General features: G+C 40.2%; 2 protein-coding genes and 1 long non-coding RNA gene across 3 annotated transcripts in view; 2 read left to right on the plus strand and 1 right to left on the minus strand.

Moving 5' to 3' along the window:
* cldn1 (claudin 1) lies at positions 1-3,565 on the plus strand. The gene is made up of 4 exons (XM_040022219.1): positions 1-420; positions 1,826-1,990; positions 2,199-2,283; positions 2,948-3,565. The coding sequence occupies exons 1-4, from the start codon at positions 198-200 to the stop codon at positions 3,102-3,104; spliced, it is 630 nt and encodes a 209-aa protein (XP_039878153.1). The 5' UTR covers positions 1-197; the 3' UTR covers positions 3,105-3,565.
* LOC120727755 lies at positions 3,365-18,538 on the minus strand. The gene is made up of 3 exons (XR_005694586.1): positions 18,465-18,538; positions 17,772-18,259; positions 3,365-4,248 (listed from the first exon to the last, which is right to left on the minus strand). It is a non-coding gene; the product is annotated as an uncharacterized LOC120727755 (long non-coding RNA).
* The window catches only part of LOC120727743 (B-cell lymphoma 6 protein-like), a 16,395-nt gene continuing 10,644 nt past the window's right edge, over positions 14,968-20,718 (plus strand). Inside the window, exon 1 of the mRNA XM_040022207.1 lies at positions 14,968-15,103. Coding sequence (XP_039878141.1) covers positions 15,073-15,103 — 31 coding nt within the window. The 5' untranslated portion in view covers positions 14,968-15,072. The remainder of the gene's footprint in view (positions 15,104-20,718) is intronic.

Genomic DNA, 20,718 nt, shown 5'->3' on the forward strand with positions numbered 1-20,718 from the left:
CTTAAAGATGCACAGGTGATTAGGTGCCTTTATTTGGGAGCAGGTCGCCAACACAAACCCACTGGGAACATCATTGAGCAACATTTTTTCACCTTTATATCTTTAAAAACAAAAACAAAAAAACAACAACAACCAAAAAACTCCCCCAAAGAACTTTTGCCATTTTCATTTAAATTCTTATTTTAATTCATCAAACAATGGCAAACGCTGGAGTGCAGCTTCTCGGATTCATACTGGCCCTCATTGGCTCCTTTGGCGTCATCGCGGCCACAATCATGGTGCAGTGGAAAGCTTCAGCCTACGTTGGGGACAATATCATCACGGCTCAGGCGATGTATGAAGGGCTTTGGCAGACCTGTGCGAGTCAGAGCACCGGACAAGTTCAGTGTAAAGTGTATGACTCCCTCCTCCAGCTGCCAGGTACTGCTTTATATACATCGTGTTTTTACCTTTTGTGATATTTCTTCATTATTATTAAATGCTGATGATGGTCATAGCCAGAGAATAAGGGGTTTATGAGTAACACAGTGTCCAAAATCAAATACTTGTTCTATCTTTTGGGTGTGGAAGGGGGTAGTTAGCTGGGTGGGGAGCATGTCATGAGATAGTGAATGGTGCACATTATGCAAATAATACCCGAACAGTTACTTTCAATACCAATGCTAGAAGTTTAAGTAGAACTGTGGTTGTTCTATGAACAAAAAATATGTTTAAGTCTGTGGTCTTTCAAAGCCTCGAGGTCACTAAAGGGAGAGTGCACCTTTTTTCTTCTCCTTCTTAGACCTCCTGCATGCAAAGACATGTTGGTCAAATACCATAACCTACGTCATGAAAGAGACATGAAAGACAATGTTTAAACTTCATGCTGTTAGTGTTGCAAATCAGTCAAGTGTAAACATTTTTACAAAAAAAACACAACTATCAGATTAAAAATAATCCCTTCGATGGACGTGTTTCTTTTCCTTTTTTTTTTTTTACACTTTTACCCTTTTTTTCTGAAACACATTCATTCAGTGGAAGTTAAACAAGGATTGAGACAATGTGAGGAACACTGCACTACAAGCCCCACAACAGAGAACTACACAGCAACACACAAAAGAATAGAACAAATAAAAACAAAAACATGAAAAACAAAAACTAAAGGATCAAATAGGCTGTGAGTGAGCTCTTCTATTCAGAATCATATTTATTTGTTAGAAGTACAATTTTTCTGGTGTGCACTTGAATGATTTATATGTTTTTGTGATAGGACAGTCTGCAATGTTTCTTGGGAGACGGGATTAGAAATCTGAAGGTAACACTTGATGGGGAGTCTTCATCCAGATGAGGAAGATGCAGTTTTGATCAGTTAAATTTAGATTCTCAGTAAGTTTGTAGTGTGACGCAAAAAAGACGCAATCTGGCTTAAAGGGTAGGTCGGGGTGGGGTAAGGTGTGTGTGTGTGTGGATTGGGCGGGGTGGGGAACAGAATCTATTTTTAAAATACACCACAAAATTCCTCAGAAATGAATCTTATGGAAATGTATATACACTCAGAGAAGCATTGGAAATGCACTCTCTAATCCTGAATAGCCCTCGATTAGAAGAGAAAGGTAACAGAGGTGATGTGTGGTCTGTTGAGGATTGATTGATTGTTAAAGAAAGAACAGTTAAACATGGACTAATAAAATGGCACTCGTGTAAAATTTTGTTTTCTGTGCTACTGCTGTGAAGTATCTCCCTGTTTGGAGGGATTTCAACTGTCTCTAACCACTCAGTTACTTCTTAGTGAAGTAAGCCTTGAGTGAAACCTGCTCTGACTAACGTACCCTCTCTGTGTCTGCAGGAAACGTACAGGGCACACGAGGGCTGATGGTGTCGTCCATCGTGCTGTGCTTCATTTCCATCCTGGTGGCAGTGATGGGTATGAAGTGCACTACGGTCATGAGCGACTCTCCAGAGCTGAAGGATAAGGTGGCCCTGAGTGGAGGGATTATCTTTATTCTTGCTGGTGAGAGTTAAATCATCTTTTTATGGGTTTTTTAAAAAAGTGTAACATAGTACTTCTTTGTTTTTACCTGCGTTCACAGCTTCATTGGAACATAGTTTTAGAATGTGAGGTTTTGCATTCGAGATATGTCAAAGATAACACAACTGCGCAAGTAGTTACCTCTAAAATCCAACAATATAGAGAAGCTTGTCTGCTCGCAATTTTCCAGGTCTGCTTGCCCTGGCGGGAACTTCCTGGTTCGGCAGCAACATAGCAAAGGAATTCTACAATCCATTCACTCCGACTAACTCCAGGTGAGTTAGTCGAACCCCCCCCGCAATCCTTATCAAGTATCACTGAAGGTTTCTTTGGTGAATCCACAGACAGACATCAGATTAAAAAAAGTCTGTCTCTGTGACAGAGACCAAAAAAAGTTCAAGATTCAGCATTACAGCACACACAAAGGGAAATGAAAGAGTCCGGTCCCCGACAAAAATTCAGGCACGTGAGCCGTGCAAACCCACAACATTTTCACACTTTGCACCAAAGAAATAGGTCTATTTCCTGAAATGTTTACCTGCTCCTTTGAGTTAGTGCCACATCGGCTCAAAGACAACACGTGTTGTTCTGACATTTTTTATGCATTTTTAAAAACACGTTCTGTTAAAATTCACAAAAAACATGCTACACACATAACAGTGTATTTACTTTGTGTTATTTCTTAAGAAATCCTTCTTTAAGAGTGGGTACTCTGACATGTAGCACCGACTAAGTTTAGTGGGGCAGACTTAACCTTTTTAGTACCCAAATTTAAATGCTATGGTATGTATATATATATATATATATATATATATATATATATATATATATATATATATATATATACACACACACAGAAAGACACAAACATCTTGTATTGAGCTGGCCATGCGAGTCCTCAAACACTCAAGCACAATGCGTGTTGTGTTTCATCCACAGGTATGAGTTTGGAAGTGCCCTGTACGTCGGCTGGGCATCTGCCATTCTCGTCATCATCGGAGGGGCCTTCCTCAGCTGCCACTGCCCCAAGCAGGACGCTGGGCCGGCTCAACGCTACCCCCAGTCCCACCCTGCGGGAGGCAAAAACTACGTGTAGGAGTAGTCTTCCCACTTCTCCTGGCCTGGGCTCATTTAAGAGCGCTGGCTTTAAAGGGGCATATTTCAGACCTGTTTACTGTTTTCAGCATGTTTATTTGCAGGTGGGGTCAAAGTAGCGTAGTGGGACGGGATGCTTCTTTATTAATAAACTGACAATTAATGTGACAACCTATGCAAATGTTAGAATTGAATGTTAGAAATAAGGTCCAATAACATGTATTTAGATTTAAACTGGGATTATTGTAAAGCTTAAAAGACTTTTTTTTTAGTTTAAAGAAAGTTTTCAGAATATGTTGGAGACATTCAGTTTTTGTGTCACTTTCTTTGCAACTAATTTCCATTTTTGTATAAACTTCCATGGTACCGTTTGTTATGATTTTTGTGTTGTTGTTGTTTTTATTTCTTCCCATTATTATTTTACTGCATATGAAATAAATCCACTGCCACTTTTCCATGTGACAACCAGTGTTTGGATTCACTTCATGTTTTGGGTTAATAATAATCACTGCACACTCACACCAGGTGAAAGACCAAGACACCATTTCAAAGTGAAAGGATCTGAATGTTCTTTTCAGAGCTCCACCCTAACCACGCAAAATCTCTTTTGATTACTCGATAAGGTCATTTATAAGAATCTGAACGTAAAATAGAGAAGGGTGTTTCTCTTTAAAGAGGTGGCACAATTTTTCAAATCATAAAAAAAACTTTGATTGTGTTGTACGTGTTAAAAATCTAAACATATAGAAATTTGTGGCCTCGGGCAGGAAAAAACACATCCAAACAGAGAGATAGGCAGAGGGTGGGGAGCGGGCATACCTACGGTCTCCTGCTCCTGTCCCAGCACGCCTGTGAAGTCGCATTTCACATAAACACGGTCGGTACCGCTTGAATGCTACGTTGGGAAGATGCGTCAGCCTGTCTGTGACTTTACAGGAAAGAATTTCAAAGGTTGTCAGCCGATCGTTCATTCAGTCATGAAGGTGTAACTGATTTTATAACTAAATTAAATAACAACAAAGAAACCAAACCCCTCCAGAATAAGCTGACGTTTGTTTCCACCCAACACCGTTCAGCAGGAGAGGGCGCCACCTTCTGGTGATCCTTGGGATGCTGCTCAAACACCAAAGAACTGTTCCCCTGTTCTAAAATACAAGACAACAGCTGCTAATATTTGCTTTTATGCTCTTATAAAGTTGTAAGCGTATGATCTGGATGCTTTTGGATATTTGGGCAGAACTGGTGAAGTTCATTTAAATTGGTTGGTTTTCTGGGAAGAGGCCCTAGGCCCTAGGACAAACCCAGGCCGGGGAGAAGGGGGTCTGGGCTTCTCTGCATAAGCTGCTACCTCCTGACCAAGCTGTGGATATGTGGAAGAAGATGGATGAATGGATGGATGGTTTTCTCTCACTGGCCTGGCTTTTAAAATGGCCTGTATTTGTATTTTTAAGTGTAGTGCACACTTTTTTTAATAGGGTAGAGGTCTGGGCTTTGGGAAGGCCTTTCCAGCAGCTTAAGTGTCCAAGTTTAATATCATCCAGCTGTTGATTTGAGGTGAAGTTGAAGAATTTGAAGGCAGTCTTCATTATTCCATCCACTTTGTGCACTGGTAACAAAACAGCTCCAGAGCATGATGCTACTATGATTTGTTTCACAGCACTTATCGGATTGACCAGTAAGTGCTGTGAAACAAATCCTTTTTATGCTTGCAAAGGGAAACTACCAGTTGTAGTCAATCACGATTGCTAACAAGACATTATTAGATCCTGGCCTCGTCAGGTTGAAAGACATTGGCAAACCACTGTGTAAAATCCACCCATGATCAGTTTTAGCATGAGCATGTGGTATTGAATGGACTTTATGCCGCAGACAACCATTTTCAAACCCCAGTTTGAAATGACAATTTGTGTCACACCCGAACCTTCAGTCGCTGAATATTTCCTTTGTGTTTTTATTCATTAATCTTGATCTTCTGATGTTTTACTTGTTAAAACTGATTCACCATCAACAGATTTCCAGTTCTTTACAGCTAATTTTGAGATATAAAATGAGTTCAGGCTCATAAATAGGTCAGAAAAAGTAAAGTAATTTAAAACTTTGTGGCTTTGTTTCATTAGTTTCTGCTCTATTTAAAAAGGCCAAATAATGTATTTGAGTTTTAAACCAAATTACAAAACTATACTCAAAATTCCTTTAAGATAAAAAAAAACAAAACAAAACAAAATACTAAGATACAGTTTTTGGAACCAAAGCACGAGTGTAATGATTGTGTAATATGTGCAAGATCCCCGCCAGGAGGATGTAAAACTCTGCGCCAAATCAAATATGTGGATCCATCCGCTGTGGCGACCCCTTGCGAATAATAAGCCAAACAAGTCCGCCTGTAAAAATGCATCTTATTCTAAGTTTATCCTCTCTGGTGTTAAACTTTGCAAAAGTTTTAAAGACAAAAAATATTTATCTATAACTATTTCGACTTTTTAAAATCTTTTAAGAATTAAGAATCTAGCTAATCGATTAAAAATAGAAGCTGCTTATTGTAAATGACATCTCGAAGCCCACCTGTAGTACCTTCTAGGTCCAGTGGAGGGCGTGAGCCTACACCTATTTTGACTAGACGATTTGGGGGGGGGGGGGTACTCTGTAAAAGCCCCCAAGCAAACCTCAAAAACAGACGCTGCAGCAGAGTCCAGCTCCTTAAAAACAAGACACAAAAAAGACTTAAAAGCAGTCCTGTGGTTAGTGATAGTAAGATTATATGTTTTTTTCACGCCATGCTGTGCTTAAAAGAAAAAAAAAGAAGCAATAGACCATGAACCACATGCTTTATAGCTCTTTCCTTTTTTTTGGGGGGGGGACGACGACGACAAACTCTTGCACGTTTGACAGAAAACAAAAAATACCCTTTTTTCCTACATTGCGTAAAGAAACAACAGGCGCTCAGGTGGATGTCAGACTTTGGCCACTAGAGGGAAACAGACGCCATGTATGGGCTGACACCTCCGGCTCTTTAACTCAGTAACTGCAGAAATAGGGGTCAGAAAACAAGTTAGTATGAAGACTCATGTGTTAGTATCAGCTGTTGGAGAGGAGTCAGACTGTGGGAGGTGACACAGGAGATGATGAATAATGAGCTTTAAGGGTTACATGAGTTATTCGGAGAAGGTTAAGTCTAAAGTGCCTCAAATGACCTGCAGCATTACATAACCCAAAACACTATATATAATAGCTACTTTATGAGTATTAGAATGTGAGTAGTACTATATGATGGTAGTATGAGATTAAAGGATACACCAAATGAAGCCATCTATTTTCTTAACTTGGGGCCACGGCAGCCTACCCGAACCTCATCAGGCTGAGAGGCAGGATACGTTCAGGACAGGCCACCAGTCCAGCACATAGAGACAGATAAACAAACACCTACAGCAGATTTAGAATCACCGATTAGCCTAAATTGCCCGTCTTTGGATGCCAGAGTCAAACCAGTGCAGTCACAGGGGGCAGCACAGGAGAATCACCACGAGATTTGAACCACAAACCTGTGAGTCAGCAGTGACAGCACTGCACCGCCGTGCCGTAATACCGTAATGTAATTATCGTCATTAATGGGCAAACGTGGCACCTCCACTCACTCGGCGTAACACATATGCCGTTAAGCTCTTTAAAGTCTTGTTTTACTCACCAGTGTTTCACTCATTCTGCACAATGTGTTGATCGATTCATGATGATGGAGCTGAAAGACGTCTCTGCTTCATGCTTTTATATCTTTATATGTGTTTGTGCAGAAAATAAGACTGTTGTTGCTCGGTTACGGGCGAATGAGAAAGTCAAATCATTGTAAACATTAATGTTTGGAGTACTTTAATGAGGAGAGCTAATAGGTCAACGGGTTATAGAAGCAACAACACACAGTGATCTAAAATATGCTCTTAGTTTTGCCCTTTGACCTTTTGTGCAGTTTATCTTTAGCTTTAAGAACCATCTCAGATGAATGCAGGCTGAACCCGAATCCTATTTTCACAAAGTTTCCAATTGGACAGCTGCCGCATGCCGAAAAAGGGAAGGCACATTTGGATAATAGACCTCAACAGCAATTATTTTGTCTGCATTTCAGCAAAGAATCCATCATATATGAGGATCCCCGGTAATGAAATTCATTCAGAATGACGTTTTTTATGTTTTTTTGCATGACAACTCGACATTTAGACTGATGAAGCACACTGAAAGAGCAGCACTTAGCTTGAGGGCTTCCCCCTCTTTTTAGTCCAGTATTGGATCAGGAGGAGATCCAAACTCAGGCTCAAAGTGCTGTGATCAGCAGAGCGCAGCTGCCAGACATCACAGAAAAATAAATGAGAAAGTGCAGAATCAATACTGGAAGCTAAACTGCTGTTAAAATAATTTCTGTCCCTGTGGCTTCTTGAATATGATAAACTGTCGTCTGGCTGGCTTCTCTTTATCGTCTTATAAACAGCAGAAATCAGATCCCGAATTACCAAAGATTACAATAACCCTGTACTTCTGGTAGGACACCACATGAACTGAAGCTGAACTGTGTCAGATCAAGTCTTTAATCATTAACAGAGCATATAATGATATGTTACTAGAAAGAATTCAGCACTGTGGTTGAAGGATCATAACGGCCTTTTTGCACCATTAAATGGATTAACTTACTGAAATGTTAATACTCCCGTCTTTTTCAGGGCTCCTCTGAGTGTTGTGGATTTGTAGATGGGTCATTGATGGGACGTGCACATTTTTTGGTCCTTCCTGTCTAAAATAATGTATTTAGTTCACAGTGTGTTTATTCTGTAAATTAACGTGTTTTTTTTTAAACAAAAGTAAATAAAAAAGGCATTTATGAAGTCTAAGCAATCATCACCTGACTGCAACTATTTTTAATTTAAACAGGCTTCTCCTTGGACACTTGACTTTTATGATAAGGTAACATTTTCACCTTTTTATCATTTGACGTGTCACATGAAAAGTGTACCAGCATGCACATGAGTCTAATTCAGCTATTATTTTTTTAAATCCACATTTAAGAGAGCTACAAACCTTTTCATCTGCTCTAGAGACCCCAAAGGGTCCTCTTTATGATGAAAGAGCTCTTCACTATTATTTTACTTAATAATCAAAGTCTCGTGTTTATGGTTCTTCCAATGTTCTCAGCAGCTTTAAAACTAATATAATAATTTGTATTTATTTTAACAATTTAAAAAAAAGTGAGAATATTTTACTTGGAATTAATTAATTAATTAATTCTGCACCACTGGATGCTTTGGGGCTTTAGATGTTTTAGATGATTATTTTAAACAGAAACAAATGGACCTGGACACAAACGTAAGCCAGCTATAGATATCTAATCCAGTCCAAATTTATGTATGAAGCACATATTAAAACAACAAAGTTGACCAAAGTGAACAAATAAACAGACTAAATAACTAAACTCTCACTATGGGCAAGGAATAAAAATGAGTTTTAAGGAGACTTTTAGGGACTTTTTAAGACTTAAAAAGGGTGGTGTCATTCATTCCACAGTTTAGAGGCTATGGCTGGGAAAGCTCGATCCCCCCTGTTTTTAAGTCTAGTCACTGGGACAGGGAGCATGTCAGCAGATCTCAGCAACCTTGAAGGTCATGAAAATCAGATGTTAAGGGATCAGCAAGATTTGATGGAGCCAACCCATAAAGGGATGTAAAATTTTGTAGTAGAACATCCTAAAAATCACACAGGGGAGATTTGATCCACTTCACGGGTTCTGGTAAGAAGGACCAACTAAAGGTGTGAAAGGGACCCCTGATTTACACCAAAGTAAATGGCATTACAATACTCTCACAGGTACCTTTGCTGAAATAGGAAACTAAAATAGTAAATAATGTAGTTAAAATGACCTTCAGCGCTAGTGAAATGGCACTTTCCATCCACATGTAACTGAAACAATGCAACAGTCAGAAAAATACTTTAGTAAATGCATTTGTACTTCCTGTATTTGTTACTTTGTTCTGTTTTTTCTTTGTTTAATTTATTATTGTTATTATTATTATTATTATTATTATTATTATTATTATTATTATTATTATTTCTGTAGCCTACCAGCAGAGGCGCTCTCTCTCTCTCTGGCTCAGTGTCAATTCCACATCCTGAGCTCAGTCACCACAGATCCTCTCAGTTCAAAATAACCCGCTCTGTTAATCCACTCTGCTCAGTGTGTGCCTGTAACCTACAGAGCTGCTGCAGGGCTGTCCCGGGACAATCAGATATCGTTACACTTTTACTAAATTCTCATTCATCCAAAGCAGCAAAAACCAGAGAAATTAAGTTTCTGACAAGTTAAGTTTCAAGCCTTTTTTAAAAATCAGATGCAGCGAGAAGCACAGTGCAGCCATTTATTAATCAGCGACATTATTAAATACACAACGTCACAGTGCTGACTTCAGTCATAACGTTCCAGCCCTTTCAGGCAATAATACATATACCATGCGAACTGTTTTTCCTCTCTGATATAATCCACTGGGGTCCAACTCCAGGGTCCCACTGCTGGATGCAGTAGAGGGAGAGAAAAACAACCTGCCTGCTGACGCATTTGTTAGGAGTGCGAGGAATATTCTCTATTAAACATGAGTTGTCTGCAGGGGGTTCGTCGGGTACAAGAACATTGGTGGCGGCTGGTGTCATTCTCAAGGTTTTTAAATGTAGCAATTCAATAAAAGCACTGAATGAATTATGGAGAATATTCACATAAAAGCACGCTCACATTCACGCACACACACACGCGCGGGGTGCATACAGGGACACCGATATAAACACATTTGGAGGCAAGATGATCCTTGAAGCTTAAGTAATGAGCTCAGCTTGACTTAGAGATTTTTCCTTCAACTTGGCAGGAAGTCTAACTCTTTAATGTGTGTGCATGTGGTTGGAGCCACGCTCTTCTGTGGAGCCGTGTGTGTGTGAGTTGCCTAATATGTGTGCGCCTGTGCGATATTGACTTAATTAACTCTCATTGCGACTCGCCGCTTGCTACCGGGAGTCCAGCTTAAGTTCACTTATTAAGGCTCTGCCGACCTCCTCCAGCACCTGGACTGTGCTCTGTGCGCAAACGATGAGCGTCTCCATGGGAACAGGGTCTCTTCTTCTCCTATATTTGTTAGGATTAAACAGAAGCACTAATTTCTCCATTCTCTCCAGCACGCAGGCAACAGGAGGGAGACAGTTTTTATATGACGCACGCTTGAGATACGTGTGTCCGATTCATGTAAAATCTAAGCGGTGCAAAGTTCATTAAATCTGCAAAAGTGCAAGTTGATATGATAAATCCTGGGGAAATAAATGAAAAGCAAAAATAGGATACCGCATTCCAGCTGCGTGGCATGCTGAGTGTATCTGCATGTGTTTGTAAGCTGCAAATATGATGAACAACTCAACTCAGCTCCCCCCCCCACACACACACATTTTCACTATTTTCCACTGTCCTGTTGATTTGTCTTGCAATATAAAACACTTTGCAAGCCTCCTCTCTCATGTTTCCAAAACCTCTTCATGCTGACTGACGCACTCTGTGGTCATTTGGCTGGAGTGTCCAAAATATCCAGAACAGCTCAGCCTACACGTGGATGTAAGTGATTTAAACAGATAGAGGGGGGGGGGGGGGGGGGGGGGGGGCAGAGAGAGAGAGAGAGAGAGAAACATCACCAAGCATCATTGCCTGGTGATGTCTGGCTCCCTGCCTCCTCCCATCTGAAGGAGAGCAGTAGACAATCTAATTCGGGAACCTTCACCTTTGCCCTCCACTGGTGATGCCACTCCGTACCTGACGAAACATTTTTGAAGCAGAGCCACGAGGGCGTGATATTTTCGGATTATGCCAGGTATGATACTTTGCTCTCAAGTGAACCATTTAATGTATGAAAATAAAGGCTTTAAAAACTCCCACCCAAGAGTCCCGAAATGTTCAAATCAAAACTTTCTCAAGCTCTCGATATTATTATGAGTAACAATTCTTTTGTTTTCAAGTCTGCAATGCTGAAATTTTAGACGTGCTAATAAAAATTAAAAAAAAGGTTTCCACCAGCCTTCAAACAAAAGTCAGTCCTTGGCCAGTCTTATTACAAACCTGTTTGTCTGGATCTGTGACCATTTTGTTCCCTTTCTCCATCAGTTTAACTGCCATTTAACTGCAGCTTTCCAGGATTGGCTTCTAATGTAAACTGATCGGCAGCTTTAACTGGATCACAGACACGCAGATGGCATTTCACAAACACAGAAATATGCAGTGTTACGCTGCATGAGGGAGAGCTCACCTTTTTATTTTTTTTTCTCCTCAGAGAACCACTGACATGTTTTTCTTTCTCCAGCCTTGCAACTAATAACGTGAATCCTCCACGTGGCAGACACATGCTTCTGATTATGAAACATGGAAAGTCAGAAATGTCTCTCCTCCAAACACACTCTGACTTTACTGCCCTGGTTTTTGTACTTTGCCTTCACAAAGCATGAGACGAGAATGAAATGAAAAGGAGAGAAAGAGAATGAAGCTAGTTATAAAAATAACATGGCAGATCAGTATTGTATAACAGCCATATCATTTCTGTTATGTGCTTTAAAAGTGGGTTGGACTTACTCAACTTCATGTGTTTATTCATATTCCTATATTACACACAACTTTTTAAACATTTTAATACTTTTTAAAAATCATTAATAACACAGTTGTTGATAGGAAGTTCATCGATGCCTTCCGGGGATTATTATCTCCCTGCAACTCCCACATCAGGGTCTCTAAACACAGGGCAGAGCTCCAGTTTAAAACTGTCACACAGACCCGGTTCACATGTTTTCAGTTACTCTAGTTGATTAAGACGCCTTTCAGGTGGACTTTGGGTGCCGCTCAGGTGAGGGTTGTGCATTTTGCCCTAACAGGTGCTGTCAGACACAAAGGTTGTTACCAAGGTAAGTTAAGCAAGACTGTCAGGCAGCATTGTAACATGCTGACAGTCCACATGCATCAGAGTTTTTGAAATGCTTTGTAGGTGCGCCACCAAAATAATCCCAGTACAGGGACTGCATATGAACATAGTGTTTTGGTTTTTTTTTTGGCTGCACTTCCAGTTGTTAGGAAGACACACTGGCTTCAGGAATCAGTTTGTGTTTCAACCAAATCAAACAGTAACATGTAATGTGACACAGGCAGCAGCGATCCTGAAGAAATATTCAGAGTAAGCATTTAGGTCCAAATGCACTTCGAGTATCCAAAATAAGCGCTCATTCTTGATAAATGCCCCAATTCAATTCATATCCCCCCAGGATAGTTGCATAACAATAGCTTCCTTTATTTTTGTTTTCGAACTGTATCTCCATGTTTGCATACCTGCTAATCAGCTGCACAGCTGACGCACCTGTAGGGTGTTGCTGTGAATTTACTGGAAATGTTCAAGAAAGTGCGGCTTTTATTTAGCCATGCTGATAAAGGGTGACAGTGTGGGAGCGTTATCACTCAGCTCAAACACAGCTCTGGGTCTGTTTGCCTGAGGCCTCTTTGTTTCAATATTACAGTCTCATGTTTATTGTGGTTCCTTTAAAACACTTTAATCTGTTGTACATGTTTCAGTTTCTAAAAACTGGCCCACATTTTTTCTTCTTTTTTTTCTTCCAATAGTCATCTGAAATTCATTCCTTCAATTCATTCAGCCAATTTATCTGGTCTGCTGGCATCAACAAGGAGGAAAATGAATTCAGTGTGTTATTTAATTTTAAAAAAATCCTTTCATTGAGAATGTTCTATTGATTCCATACAAATCACTTTTCTTTTTAAACTACACACGCATGCCAAACATTTGGCCAGCTGGTGATTTGTTTTTGCTAATTGGTGGACAAATCCAAGGACATTGGCTCTGATTGAAACTGGAGGTGAGGGGGGATGGAGGAAGATTTTAATTGATCAGTTTAGCATCAGCAAATCATTGGAGCAGAGAGGTTTGGGTAAAATCATGTTAGTTTAACTGGAAAAGTGAACATCCGCAGTCAGCTGACAGAGCAAGCATGAAAATAACTGTCCTAACTGAACTTTTGCTGCGTCTAATATAAAGGATTCCTTTGTTTCAGGAGTCTGAATGAAATGAATTTAATCCAGTCTCGGCTCTCAGTCGCATCTTAAAATGTGAAGGGACTCTTGAGTAGAAAAGGTGAAGCTAATAGTTCATCTTCCATTACCTAACTTTACCTTGACTGATACAGTGAACATCCACTTTATAATGGCCTTATTGTTCCCTCAAACAGCTGGAATACAGATGTGTGAAGTCTGTATTTGAGCAAGGAATCACCTTAACAGTAAGTGCTAGAGGAAAATTTAACAGTACTACTAATTATATGTACATTCTAAAAGCTATAACGGACATATAAGAAATATCTGTAAGTAGCTTCAATCAGCTCCACCTAAAGCAGCTGCATAATCAAAATCCTATAATCCAGGATATTCTGACAGGACTAAGTTTGGTTTCATAGTTGCCATAGCAAAATTGGGTTTACAGGTATACTACAATATTATGCTCCAGTAAATGTATCTAATTCATATGTGAAATTTTTGGACATTGTTTTTATGTCCAAAAAAGATAAATACAAGACAAGCAACAGATATTTACCTGCTCTGCAGCCATTTTTCACAAATCAATTCTATTTTTATTTTAACCATTTTTGCTATCATTTTTCAAAATAAAATATAAGGCTTGGAATCCCTACATCCCAGATGAAGTTTAATGCTCGGGGAGAAAGGCGATATTTGTTGGTGTGAACAGGTTAGAAAGCAGATTATTGTGTACATGTAATCCTGAGCTCTCACTAATAAGTAAACTATCTCCGCACCTAAAGGAGGACAAAAACAATAACAAATATCTGGTACAAGGAAGCAGATAATGAGTTGTAGATTGCGCTGAGTTAATCAGGGGTGAGCCATTAGTGAAGTGTATGTGTATGTGTAGGAACATGCCATAAACTTTACCGCAGTCTGTTCATAATTTTCATACCGTGACGTTAATATCTTCAGACTTTCAAAACAGTTCAGGGCCTATTCAGGAACTTTGTTGCACAATAATTATCAATTAGTTCAAGATCTGTTGACTCATCGATTAGTCCCCGGGGTGTTCTGAGCGTAAACCAGATTAAAATGCAGCTGCTGATGGTGAGACAGGAAGTGGTTGGAACGCAGACGAGTGTATCTCAGCCTTGTGGAGAGTTGAGGGCTGTACACATGCACATGCATCGCTTTAGACAGCCCATGTGTGACACTAAAGTAGGCCTTTATAGTAGGCAGTGTTTTTCTTCACACAAAATGTGTGTATGAGATGTGTGAGATCGCGTTTTGGTTATGATCTCTAACACATGAACAAATAATCGGTAGAACTTTTCTACTAGATCAAAAGAAAATGCTTCAGTTTGAAGTGATCTTAATCGAGTTTAACCAGCGGTGGAAAGGCATTTTTAGGGCAAGCCGAGTGTGAAATGAAACCCACGTGTTAAAAACAACAACAAAACAAACAAGTAAGCCGCTATTAGCGTTTGAATTATTTGGGTGTAAGATGACATCTAAACTCTTCTTAGGCGTATGGGAGGGTTTTAGAGCTACAGCAGGCGCTCATGTTCCCCTCGGTATTTATAACTCGGTCAGCTGACCTTGCACTTGGACCGATCCACTTCGCGGGGGATGCAAAGTCAGACGGGAAAAAAAACACATTAAAAATTGCGATTTTTGACACGGGCTTTAATACCCCCGCAGCTGTGTTTTAATCCCGGCGTTTATTGATCAAATGTCGGTTACTCCCCGCAGTGCTGCGGGCCCACGGCTGAAAGGCTGCCGGCGGCGGAGAGCAGCTCCTCCGCTGCTCGGAGGATGGTACGGCCCTGTGTTGAAATTCCGAGAATTGAGCCGCTCTGTTTCTTAGAACTGGATTCTCAGAACTGGATTCTCAGAACTGGTGATGCACAGAGTTTCGAGGAAACTTTTACAAGGTGACTTTTTTTCCCTTCCTATTTTCTCAGCATTACCCTCAGAAGTGTAGAGAAGTAGCAGATGCTCGTGTGGCTTCCTCGCCTCTATGTCTTTCTTTCTCCTTTTCTTTATGTGCCACTTATTTTCATTATTGCGAAGGTTTTATGGCTCCGTTAGCCAGGAGTGAAGTAAACGATGTGAGCCGTGGTAGCTGTTCAGATGGGATAGTTAGTAAAAACGGTCTTAAACTTTCCTTTTATGTGTTTATTCCAGCTCACGAGGCCTGTTTGTCTTATTGTATTATTATTTATTATTATTTTTAAAAAGCTGTTTAGTTGATACCACCCTTTCACATGATCGAGGTTACATATCAACAGGGAAACAGTGGCGCAACAGGACCGGTCGGACTAGTTCAGTCACCATCTAGATTTCCTCTGCGTATTTCTTTTGTCGACACTATTTTCACTTGTTTAATTGTGCCTTTCAAACTGAGCCGACTACTTTTTTTTAATCTTTGATTCGTAAACCATCAGTTCTAACTCCGCAATCGGTGTTTAAACACCATGAAAACATATTACGAAACTTCGCGACAGCCCTTCGGACATGACAGCTGAGTAGTATTTCCATACTTGACAGGGCTTGCGCTGACCTGCTCGGCTTTAACGCACAGCAGCGAGATTACTCAGCCGCCACTCCTTGAAATCACATCCTACGAAATCATGCCGCCTCGGTTTAGTCTGAAACTGCGAAGGTTTAGAAACAACTGTTTGGGTGGGGTGAGGGGGAGTGAATGTTAATGGGTTAAAGGAGATGAATTGCAGTTAAATCGGGGAACAGGAAACCTCTCTGAGCGCGCTGGCAACCTAATCTGAGCAGCCGGGACGGAATGTGCTCAACGTCAAACGCGCTCACGGACTGTGGGCTGCCAGCAGATAGTTTGCTGTGTTTGTCCACACGCTGTGCCGCTGCAGCGGAAAGACGAGACGAGTTAAACACTTGTGACACGGACACACTAAGTCACCGGTTTTACTGTTTTATGTTTGCGCTTTATTTCCCGCGGTCAAGATTTGCTGCCACTTGGCAGAAGCTTGTGTAGACATTGACCCAGTGAAGCAGTGCGGCTGTTTTCCATAATATGTTGAAATGCTGATTAGAGGTTGTACTCTGTAATATCACCGTCATAAAAGCTCAATTATTGTCAGAGCAGGGCTGTAAAGGTTTAGTGAGCCTCCCTTGTTTGCGTTTCTCTTTGCAATGGCGCCTCCTTTTGTCCTAACGTTGTTACTGTTTTGGTTTGAAGTTTACTAAAGATCACTTCTTCATGTCAGTATGTGTGAAGTTGTTATGTGGAAAACTGTGTGATGTCTGTAACAGTGACACACAGAACAGTCCTTATATTGGTAAAAGGACAGCTGAGTAATAGAAGATCCATACGTCTGTCATGCACATCTCAATAGTGAATATGTAAAAATAAAATAAATTAAAGATGTAAAAGTCAAGATTAATTAATTTCAAAAATATGGATTAAAAATTATGATGTAACATAAGGAAATATTGTTCACAGAATTTGCATCAATTTAATATAATGCACCATGTTAATCAAACAAAAAAGTAACATGCAGTATGTAGTGATAGCAACAGGAGATTACTCTCCAGTGCCGACTTGCTATCCATGGTAACATCAGGTGTAAACAAAGGCAAAACACCAAGCAACTGGGTGACATTACAGTGGCAACTTCCATCTCTTCTATACAGTATATGGTTATTTTTTTCTAAATATCTGTAGTAATAACTGAATCATCGAGTCGAAAGCTTAAACCAACAAGTTAAACAACCCGTTTAGGTTTCCATTCACTTAAACCACTGATGGATACTTGACTCCAGGCACTTTAAGAGTCACAAATCATAGCAGCTACAAACGCATCTCACCTTTTAGTAGTCCTCTAAAACAGGATTATTTTTGTGTGTTTTTGTAGCATGTGCTCCTTACTCTCATTATTACTGTGTTTGCAGATTGTAATTTCTCACTTTGTAGCATTATTCCTAAATGCGGCACAGGTTTTGTTCTAAAGCAGTGCCAAGAAGCTCGCAGCACCCAGAGCCATGCTGATAGTGTGTATGCCGCGTCTGATTCAATTTACAAGGAACATGTGACTGTCACTCGCAGGACACAAAGAAAAGTACATCAAGATAATGGCTTGAGAGTACAGATGCTGTTATTTTGGTCTAAAGCTGCTCATAATGTAGCTGAACATTTGACACAAATCACAGTGCACACCATAAAATCTGATTCCCAATTAAAAACTTTATGAATGCTCAAATATCAATAACAGTACAAAATGACAGCTGAACATCTACTTTTTCTCTTGTTTAGACAGGCTCCCCCAATTCTTGAGATATTTTTTAACACTAATCAAATGAGTAATTTAACCATCTGACTCTAAAAATATGATAAATATATGTCTTAAGGGAGTTGATTCATTAAACTGCTTAGATATTTCGATTTAAAATAGCTATTATGGTTGCTAACATCTGGTGGTACCAATTAAAAATTTCTGCCCAGCTTTACTTATTTAAGAAAATAAGTATATATTCCCTGCTCCCCCTAAATGTTGAGATATTCGTTTAAGCAGTTTTTATTATGTGCTTCTCTGATCCTCCACATTTTTGCTTCTGATTGCTTCATACCTCTTGTGACTTGGACTGGATGGACGGGAGCGAGCTCAGGTAAACAGCAGGGTGTTCCACAGTAAACATCGATTGTGGACCCCAGAGGGCCTCGGTTGCCAGGGCTAATCTTGGCCTTTAAGCTCTGGGTCACTAAGTGTTCATTCGAGAGTGAATCACTCTTCTGTGGAAAATCAAAGTGGTTGCTGCTGCGCCGGCAGTCTGTCCTGCTGGTTTTGCAGAGTTGGTGGAGATATCACATTATGAGACCACACACATGCAGCACGCCACGCAGCAACAGGTCAGAGATGGAACTTGTATAAACTAATACTCCAAATATCCTTTGTGCCAAACAAAGCCAACGGCACACTTTGAGGCGAGATTAATGGAAACCTGTGAGCGTGCGTGGAGATGCGATGATGCCAGCAGGACTCAGCTTCCACGTTGTAAATACAAGTAGTCATCAATCCTCAGCTCCACTTAGATCCAAGGGCTGTCTGGATTTCTTTCTGGAAACAAACACATAAAGGCTCCGTCTGTGGGTCTTTTAAAGTTTCGTGAAGGAGTTCCTCTAGAGCGAAAACACTGAAACTGCAGGTGTTTTCCAAAACAACCCGAGAAATGAGAGAGCATTTTATCATTTGCTCTCTCATCATTAATATATTGATAAAGCTTTATATTGTTAGCATAACTTAAATGGCAGTTGTTGCTTACACAAAAGTTCACGACTTGCCTCAGCTCTGTGGAGCATTTTAGCTTCTCTCTTAATCCTGTTGTTTTGCTTTTATGATTTACTCATCAGATTGAGTCTTATTTTTTTTTTACGTCAGCATCATTTCCTGTTGCAACAGGCGACTGCTTTCAGCCAAAATACCTCGAAATAACTCAAACTCTCAAAAACCAAATCTCTGCCAGACGGTTAAAGTCCTGCTGGCAAACACGGGGGAACATTTAACCACAAAGAGACTGATGGCTTTTTTATGTTAAGAATCAGTGCACACAAAAATATAGTCAAAAAGAAATGCTGTGAGTATCGGGCTTACGTGTTATCCACAGAGGAAAGAAAGTACTTAAGGTGCATCTGAATGTGTTTCATGTGCGTGGGAAAAATATGCTTAGTGGTGTATCAACACTGAAAAAATATGTCAGAGTGAAATAAAGCAGGTTTAAGGCGTGCTGGTTCAAATACTTGTTAAGATTAAAGAAAGATATTAGGATATTAGTCTAATATGTACCATTTATAACCAAAGCGGACAGCAAAAACAAAGCAGTAGATCTCACTGTGAACTTATAATGGTATCTTGTGTTGTCTCTGAGTGGGGGATGCGTAATTCTTAAATACTATTTGTGAAGGAAAAGGCTTTGAGAAAGCCAAGAAAATAAATATTATTTACTGACATGTGCTAAATTCGAAACATGGATAAAATAAATCTTGGTTATGGTCAAAGTGACGTTTAACAGAAACACACAAAACACCAGATGAAGCCTAAAAATATCCAAAGTGCATGGGTGCATTAAAAACAAGATGATTTTCAAAGAAGTTGAAGTTTGAAAAACAGCTTTGAGAAAATGAAAACACACCATGATTTAATTCTGAGGTTTTACACATCAAGATGTGATCAAAAATCATCTGGTTTTTAGTATGTCTTCAGATTTGGTAAATATAACCTCAGATGAACAACAACACATGGCATATTAAACTGTGTCGTTATTTATTTAACAAAAAGCAAGAGAAAATGCAAAAAACACACCCCTGATTCAGTAGCTTGCAGAACTATCTTTAGCTGCAATAACTGTATGATCTTTGTCATTTGTTGTACCACTGTGGAGAGATTGTGGTGCAGGAATTAGTCATGTTGAGATCTTGACTTTGACTGGCGACAGCAATGCTTGACTCCTTGCTGCTGTGCTCGGGATCATCATCCTGTTGCATGAACCTCATATTTGACTCTAGAATACTTCGGTGCACAGAGGAGTTTCTCGCTGACTCGTGGACTGCGAGGTGCTCAGGTGCAAAACAAGTCCAAATAATCACCCCTCCACAACCGTGCTTGACAGCTGCTGTGAGGTGTTTGTGCTGATATGCTGTGTTTGGTTTTCTTTGAACATGGTGCTGTGCATATGGACTTTAGTCTCATGTGTCTAAAGGACATTGTTCCAGACATCTTGTAGCTTGTTCAGATGCAACTCTTCCAAACAAGCCATACTTTTTCAGTCTTTTGTATTAATAATAATAATGGATTGGATTTATATAGCGCTTTTCAAGGCACCCAAAGCGCTTTACAATACCACTATTCATTCACTCTCACATTCATATACTGGTGGAGGCAAGCTGCAGTTGTAGCCACAGCTGCCCTGGGGCAGACTGACAGAAGCGAGGCTGCCATATCGCGCCATCGGCCCTTCACCAGTAGGCAAGTAGGGTAAAGTGTCTTGCCCAAGGACACAACGACCAGGACAGAGAGCCCAGCATCGAACCGGCGACCTTCCGGTTACAGATGCGCTTTCCAACCCCCTGAGCCACGGTCGCCCTGGCCCTGTCATGAACTTTAACATACTAACTGAGGCCTGCAGAGTCTGAGTGTCAGTTTCTCTGAGCATTGCACAGTTTGGCCTTTGGGTGGATTTGCTGGGACATCCACTCCTGGGGAAAATGTCTGGCTGTCCTGAATGTTTTTCACTTGTGAATAAACTTTCTCGTTGTTGAATGACACACTTCAAATTGTTTGGAACTGTCTTTCTCAGAATGACGGCACAGTTACTTTTTTAAGCTCATTGCTGAGGTCTTTCCTCCTTAGCGATGTGTTAACACACCTGAATGCTGCAAACTAACAAACTGTCGAAAATTCTGCTTTTATAAAAAATGCTTGTTGATGTTCGACTGCGTTGGATTAGGAGCATCTGGCTACTTCCCTTCCTAAGCTATGCAAGCAGTAGGGGTGTATTTAGCTTGGTCCTGCATTTTGTC

This window comes from Simochromis diagramma, unplaced genomic scaffold, assembly GCF_900408965.1.
Source record: "Simochromis diagramma unplaced genomic scaffold, fSimDia1.1 OVJJ01000205.1, whole genome shotgun sequence".
Lineage (NCBI taxonomy): Eukaryota > Metazoa > Chordata > Actinopteri > Cichliformes > Cichlidae > Simochromis > Simochromis diagramma.

Excerpts from the sequence above, each read along its gene's own strand:
- cldn1 (XM_040022219.1), top strand. The coding sequence starts at position 198 with ATGGCAAACGCTGGAGTGCAGCTTCTCGGATTCATACTGGCCCTCATT. Across the intron at positions 421-1,825 it reads CTCCCTCCTCCAGCTGCCAG|GAAACGTACAGGGCACACGA; the intron begins GTACTGCTTTAT and ends CTGTGTCTGCAG. Across the intron at positions 1,991-2,198 it reads GATTATCTTTATTCTTGCTG|GTCTGCTTGCCCTGGCGGGA; the intron begins GTGAGAGTTAAA and ends GCAATTTTCCAG.